Raw genomic sequence first — 7,734 nt, forward strand, 5'->3', positions numbered from 1 at the left:
ATTAAAACTTTATTCGTTTATGCAGTCGTTAATGCATGGGCTCAGAATAATAGTATTTTACGTATTCGTTTGTAGTCTATTAACCAAAAGATAATGGTGGATATTTGTGCGCGAGCAGTCCTGTCGCTGACCGTGGTGCTGAAAGTTTTTCCTTTTCTTTTCTTTTCTTACGAGGCCTCGTGCGCACACAATTATTCTGTTAGTTAAAAATTAAAAACAGCAATTGTTCACTAGCACATGCACTCTAAAGACAGCGCTTTATGACACTCATTTCAGCTGGCACATATACTGCTGTAATACACTCACTCTCATCTCTCCCATTCAGCCTCTCAAGATCGTAGAAATCACTTGATCTATTGGTTTGCTCAATCTAAATATATCTCCGTTTCGTATAATAATAATACAAATGTCAGGAAGTTATACAGAGCTCGTCCCCCAGTTTCCGATGCATTTTGACGATAACACCAACTTTATTTTCAGCAGTGCATAAATTAATTACACGCATTTAATAACTAAAATATCATTATATTCCCCTCTTAATATCATAAACGTTCTACGCCAGGGAAGCACTTAATAGTGCAGGGGGCCATAACAGGCTATTATCCTTGTGTAATGCTATTAGAGAACCAATTATGCACCATTACACTTGCTTTTTTGCCGTTTATGTGATTTCATCCAATACCGTCCTGCACTTCAAAATTTCAGCTGCTACTCGGAGCCTCATTTCCAGCAGCAGAGGAGCGGCGGTGTCTGCGCGCGGCGTCCCGCGTGCGTTTTAAAAGTAATTGAAAGGGTCCCGCTGCATATCATTTACGCGAGAGTGGGAAATAAATCCTTGGACCCCTTGCTGTGAACAAAATCAAAATTTGGACCTGCGAGCGCGCAGCCAGTGGATTCTCGTATAAAGTGGACCCCTAACCCATATAATGAGCAATTACTGGTCTGACAGCCAATTTTAAATTCAAAAACAGTCATCTAGATTTTTAATATAAAAAGCAACTGTGTAAAAAAAAAAAGTGCATCGTGCTTTGTGCCCCGTGTGTTCTTGATTTGGGAATATGCATGCATGCGTCGAGCTAAAGTTACACTTTCGTAGTATAGTCTAATGCCTTGGAGGTTTTTGACGTTTACCACCACGTGCGCAATCCGGTTGGGCGCGGAGAACCTATCCAAATGTCCTGAAAACGAAAATCTGATTAATTGCAATTACGCGTGAGATTATAAAGGCGAGTGTTGTCATGCTCTAAACAGTCACTAAGACATCTGGTCACTCCCTCCTTGTGTGCGCGAGAGCGGATAAACTGGAGCGCTCAGTGATTGACTGTGGGAGTGCGATTGCTCTGCTGAGGTTGAGCAGGAGACACGAGAATCGCGATTGCATCAAGACCATCTATTGGTACAGATGCTTTTTTTTTTTTTTTTTACTTTATGCACTTCAAATCGGTTGCAGAGAAGTATTAGTGTTGTTTAAAGTAATTTTTTAAGACGCGGTAATAGTTGGAGAACAGGCTATACTATTGACGTTTGGCCATTTTTTTTTTCCTATGCAGAGAGAAATATTCTCTCCACTCGCAAAACACCGGGAAACATGTTTTACTTTCACTGTCCTCCACAGTTAGAAGGAGAGTGCTGCAGGACCAATACATGTAAGTAGGCTATGCTTAATTTCTTAAGTTTTATGTCAAATTTGAACTTTGTAATGTTAAATATAAAGGCCTGTATTAAAAACATAAATATTGAGACGCTTCCTTTTTCGTCGTCTATAATTTAAATCTTCATATTACGCATTATATTACGCGATCAAAGATGGCTAATAATCTCCCCATGTTTGTGTTTTGTTTTATGGCTTTATGGTGTTTAATGTTGTGACCGAGAGCTTGACAGCCGCCCAGCTGAGACTTTTTGTTGCAGTCTGTCTGAGAACAGATGTTAGATGTCATGCTTTTCAACTGGCATTTTGCTGGTCATGGTTTCTCATTGTGTAAAGTGATCATTCAGGTCTCAAGCAGATTACAAGGAATTAACGGTTCCCTGTGAATTAGGCAACTGAGGGAAATCATATTTTCCTTATTATTTATGGCTATAAGAAAATGCATTTATATATACCAGAAATATAATATTTTAATAGTGTCGCGTTGCTTTTTTACACAGTGAACACAAATGGGTTTGGGAATCACGCCTCTGGAGACTTCGATGACGGTTTTCTGCGCAGAAAACAACGCAGAAACAGGACAACCTTCACTTTACAACAGGTTAGTGAGGAGCAAAATATCCCAATGCATACCACTGTCCTGATACTTGCATTATGATATTGCTTTATAAAGTCCTGTTTTTTTGCTAGGCATTCCGCGTGTAAAGTAAATGCACGTAAACATAGGGCTACATTAATATGACAAATAATCTTTTGGAAGTAAACTTATTTGAACACTAAAGCAAACAAGTAGAGCCTTTGCCTATTTATGCTTAGCCTATAAGGTTGCATGACAATGGAAAAATGTAAGACGAGAAAAAGGCCGAATAGCCTAGGCCTAATGTAAAAAAAAAAAAATAATAATTTCATTAGAACAACATCTTTGTTTTTATCCATTTAAATTGTCGCACTGATTCCTGACATTTTATTCAGTAAATACAAAGTTTTAACCACTTTGTCATCACTTTAATTGAATTAAAATTTTAAGACACCAGTTTAACAATTTTGGTGAGTTGTATCCGTGTTTTACCCATGAAAAGCATTCTCAGCGAACGCAAGGAAAAGCAGATATTTCTTTCTGAATTATAAAGCATGCATTCAAGCAATGAGGCCAAATAAAAATGTCTCACACACAGTTGGAGGCTTTGGAGGCGGTTTTTGCACAGACCCACTATCCAGACGTGTTTACGAGAGAAGAGCTGGCGATGAAAATCAACTTAACAGAGGCTCGTGTTCAGGTGAGACACTTTCCACAACTGACCTGATTCAGAGATTTACGACGTAAAGCGCTCACAGCACCTTTGGCCAAAGAAAGTAAATGAAGCCACTCTGTCATTTCCGTGATGCGCTTTAATAACATCAACATAATGTGGAATATTAGATTAGGTTGATTAATCGGTCATTCATAATTAACTAGTGGTAATGTTCTACACTAATTTGCCCTCGTCTCTAAGGTATAAAAATTGCTTAGATGCACTGCCATTTCCGCGTTTCAGCAAATGGAGAGAGGTTGCAGTGCTTTTTGAACAAGACAAACGTCCCGAGAACGATGATTCTAGGTTCATATAAACCGCTCGCGCACCTGAAAACCTTCGATTTCAGATATTCTGAGGCCTTGCAAAACATCCGCGGTAATATCAAGTCGGCCACGTGTAATTACATTCAACGTGTCTGTATGTAATTTCCTGCATTCCAGATTTGCTTTTGGGTTTCCTTCTGAGCTCAGATCTAATTGTAGGAAATATAATAGTTTCCCTTTTGTTCCCCAGGGTCATCTTACTATCGCTTAAAACCAATGACTGCGACGCGATAATGGAATTCGCTGCTGTAAATTAGGGATTGTAAACAAATTATTTCTCTCTAATCGGATTACCCGATTCCTATTATTAAATCTGAACATGAATCGGTCGCAGCATGCAGGGATATTAAACTTACATTATTATTAGGAAATAAATTTTCTGTTTTGTTGTAGTAGCTATAGTGGGCGCCCACCGTTTTTAAAGTGTCAATTGGCTTGTGCTGCATTAAGAACAAACTGCAAATTGAGATTAATGGTGCAATTATAGAGCATTCAGTGCTGGGGGATCATGACTTCTAGCTGGAAGGTGCAAGGGTGAGATAATGTTGCCACAATTACATTGTGCATATTGTTGTCCTGCCAGTAAACTGTTGTGTCATATTATGTGGAGAGAGCCGGCTATATGTGTGTGGTGTTTTGTTTGTTCACATCATTGTACCTTTGCACAATGCTGGCCAGGCGGTGGAGATATGGCTGCATTATGCAACCTTTCCCATTCAAATATGATTAATGCGTTAGAGAGCACAGACTTAATCGAATCTGATGTTGTCAAACAATCACTAAATAGAGAAATAAACGACTTCATCATGGTTCTCTCTCAGAAGCAGGGAGACTGTCAGTAGGAAGTCATTAAAAAATGATAATGAAAAATTGCTCAATTAAATGTTGTTATAGGCAATGACCTTCATTCAATTAACATACAAGAACTTCACTGCATATGCTCAGCAGTTGTGTTCGTGAAGTTTGACATAAGTCACTGGTTTGTTAGATCCTGCGGCACATTTCAGAAATGTGCATTGTAGGAAAATAATACATTTTAATACAATGTATGCAGCTAACAATTAACATGAATGTGTTTCAAGAGAGGCGATTAAAGGGATAGCTTACCAAAAAAGGAACATTTTGTCATTATTTATTCACCCTCATGCTACACTTTTTTTCTTTTTTTGAGCACAAAAGGATATCTAACATCTTTTCCGCAGAAGACAACATTTTTAATCAAACTAAAAGAGAGGAAAATTTTATTCTTTTTTTTTTCTTCTCTCTCTCTCTCTCTTTCTCTTTAGGTGTGGTTTCAAAACCGGAGGGCAAAGTGGAGAAAAACGGAGAGAGGAACTTCGGACCAGGAGGGAGGCAAAGAGCAAATGAGTGAAGGTGCACCTCCTGCAAGAAACCTCAACCAGTCTCCTGTTGACCATGGCAGAAATAAGAAAGAACCAATGGAACTACAGCAGAAGTGTGTAGATCGTCTAATCAAATGTGACGTTTCCAAACGATATTTGTTTGCTTTTCAAAAGAGATGTAATGCCAAATTCTTGCCTTTGTGCACAGTATTAACAGAGTGGTGGGTTCAGGTGGACCTTTTTTCCCATCTTGTCTGCCAGGGACTCTGCTGAACACAGCCACTTATGCACAAGCCCTGTCACAAGTGGCAACTTTAAAAGGTAAGATCCAGGATCTACTAGATGTCATCGTGAAAACATGCACAAATGTATAAGATAGTTTTTATTTGTATTACTTTTTTTTCTGCAACTGATGTGGGTGAAAATGCAACAGTTTGTGTTGTTGCCTAGATAGATAGATAGATAGAGATTTAGTCAGAACTGTAATCTACCGTCTGTGTTGTCACATTCAATTGTTATATGCAGTGTGAAATAAAACATATTTATAATGATAAAGGACATTGACTGCCCCATTATGACACACTATTCCGGTCTACCTCATTAGGAAGTCCACTGTGTTCCTGCTGTGTGCCTGACCCAATGGGCCTCTCCTTCCTGCCACCATATGGGTGCCAGAGTAATCGGACAGCCAGTGTCGCAGCCCTGCGGATGAAGGCCAGGGAACATTCAGAGGCCGTTCTTCAGTCAGCTAACCTGCTGGGAGCCGGGTCTCCAACAGGTCCAGGGGTCGGTCTGGGACAAAGCACTGTTTCTGCAGGAGGAAGCGATTCCAGTCCTGCCTCCGGCACCTCTAAGATCACATCGTTACGAAGAACTCCAGACAAGAATCTGCACTGCCAAAAGGAGGGTCCGGATAAGAAATGAGGGAATCTTGGTTGTTGTTGGTGTTTTTTTTCCTAATTGGAGGACACACTTTGGATGAAGGATTTATAATCAAACATTGAATGCCTGCTGCCTCTTTTTTGAGAGCACTGACATACCCTGGACAGGACGGTGTTAAGTGCAATCCCTTATTGTGCATTTTGTGTGTTTGTATGTGTCAAACTAATAATTCAATTGTAATTTATCCTCTTCTCGTTCACTTTTACTCATGATTCTTGACGTTGTTTTGCCCTGTTCGGGTCTATGCGGGCGCCTGGCGCTGCAATTCGGTTTCAGTGGCGGAATGACTTTTGAACATGCTCTGTGGCAAACTGAAAACTCCCTGGTTGCTAATGTGAACATTTAATTTTTCACAATCCACTTTGATGTTTGACTTGTGTACTGTGAAGTCAGGTGATGATAGACAGTCTGCATTGTGTCAAGATATATGCCATGCTGAAATATAAATGTACTAATGTGAAATAATATATGTAAGATCATATCAAGGACAGAACTGTATATTAAGTGGTTTGTCATGTTTTATGATATGATCCGGGTAACTCTTACTCATGCTGATGCGATGACAACTGACACCTCTCTTGTAATCACATCTGTACGTCCGTGATAGACTGCAAGAGTCCACACACTGGTCCTGTTTTGACATGTTCTGTAAAACAATTAAACATGTAGGCAATCATGTACATCTCCTGTTGCCTATTGCTCACACCATCTGTCTATGATCAATTATTAATTAGTTCTCAAGCGGTAGGGCTGCAAAAATGGAAGCAGCGGTTGGTCTTATTATTTATTTACTTTAAAGTACATTGCGACTTTCTCATATCACATAGCTATTTTACATGTTTCCCATGATGACAAAGATGTGATAGGTGCTAATTATGACATTATGCACTTGATATACAACAAGGCTCAGTTGTCACTAGGTTTTTAAGAGGCTTAGTCATGCCGCTTGAATTCTTTTTGTTATTTCCTTTTATGGAAAAAAAACCACACTATTTTAGAACATCAGTGCAATTATATGATAGTGAACGAGGAATAGTCATTTAGGAGCATATGAACCAGCAAATTGGTATTAAAAGGAAACGCGAGTACCTGTTTTCAAATAAACATAGCAGCAATATTGAAAAAAAGCAACTTCGATTAAGAACACTTAACAGTGCTACCTTTGAAAAGGGGCTGGACTGATTAAATTCTTGTCCTTGAGGATTTTCAGGAAATTACTTTGATAGTCAATAACACAATTGAGTAAACTGCAAGCACATTAGCATTAATAATTGATGTTGAATTATGTATTATCACAAAGTAGTGATTTAATTATTCATGATGTGACACCCTGGTGACAAAGCAGAGCCAGATAATGTCAAAAGTCCTGCCTGATGAAACAGTGCAGAATGCCATTTGTGTTTTATGGTGACACAATAATATACGCTTTGCTCGAAATGTGTGACAATATGACAATAACTGAAAATGAGAATATTTGAATGTATACAAATAAGGTTAAGTATGAACAGGCAATATTATTAATTAGCTAGTGTGACAGCATCTTACCATATAATAAGCAGAATTCCTATTAAACATGACACTCATATCATATCTCACAATAAACAGATGAAAGAATTTACTGAATCTACAACAAAATATACTGAAAATAATACATGTTCTCCATACTTAAGACCAAGGTTCAAATTGGTTGTGGCATTTTTAATGATTTTATACATTTTGGATTAACTATAGGCTAACATCTAGAATATTATTATAGATAATTTGTTAAATAGAAAATATTAAATAAATATTACATCTCATAATAAGTCTAAATTTAAAAATTAAATCAGAAGCCGCGCTAATATTAGTTAGGCCTACGCAAAGTGACGAAAAAGCAGCTAAGATCACGTGACACCAGTAAAGTCTTACGTTATGACGATTTCTATAAATCAACACAATGCTTGCGGAGCACACATATTTGACTGATTTTTAAATTTTATATCAGCTCAAACAAAAAGATTACCTGGTCCAGCTCACAAAACATAGGCCTATATGCAAGAGGTCTCAAAAGGTAAAGACAAAGTGCTGCTGAATTGTCTTCACAGCGCCCTCTAGATCGATCACTGTCGAAATTTCTCCCATCATTCTGCATGACGTGAAGGCTGATGGCGGACTGACGGACATTTTCACCAATCTGCTTA

The 7,734-nt window shown here is 38.4% G+C and overlaps 1 protein-coding gene across 1 annotated transcript; it reads left to right on the forward strand.

Moving 5' to 3' along the window:
• The first annotated feature begins 1,176 nt into the window (after nucleotides 1-1,176).
• Nucleotides 1,177-6,254, forward strand: drgx (dorsal root ganglia homeobox). The gene is made up of 6 exons (XM_084390904.1): nucleotides 1,177-1,646; nucleotides 2,152-2,252; nucleotides 2,827-2,928; nucleotides 4,556-4,725; nucleotides 4,821-4,933; nucleotides 5,217-6,254. The coding sequence occupies exons 1-6, from the start codon at nucleotides 1,589-1,591 to the stop codon at nucleotides 5,534-5,536; spliced, it is 864 nt and encodes a 287-aa protein (XP_084247030.1). The 5' UTR covers nucleotides 1,177-1,588; the 3' UTR covers nucleotides 5,537-6,254.
• The last annotated feature ends 1,480 nt before the right edge of the window (nucleotides 6,255-7,734 follow it).

The sequence above is a fragment of the Rutilus rutilus genome (genome assembly GCF_951802725.1).
Source record: "Rutilus rutilus genome assembly, chromosome: 20".
NCBI lineage: Eukaryota > Metazoa > Chordata > Actinopteri > Cypriniformes > Leuciscidae > Rutilus > Rutilus rutilus.

Coding starts and splice junctions, on each gene's coding strand:
- drgx (XM_084390904.1), top strand. CDS start 1,589: ATGTTTTACTTTCACTGTCCTCCACAGTTAGAAGGAGAGTGCTGCAGG. Junction 1,647..2,151: donor GTGCTGCAGGACCAATACAT/GTAAGTAGGCTA, acceptor TTTTTTACACAG/TGAACACAAATGGGTTTGGG. Junction 4,726..4,820: donor CCAATGGAACTACAGCAGAA/GTGTGTAGATCG, acceptor CTTTGTGCACAG/TATTAACAGAGTGGTGGGTT.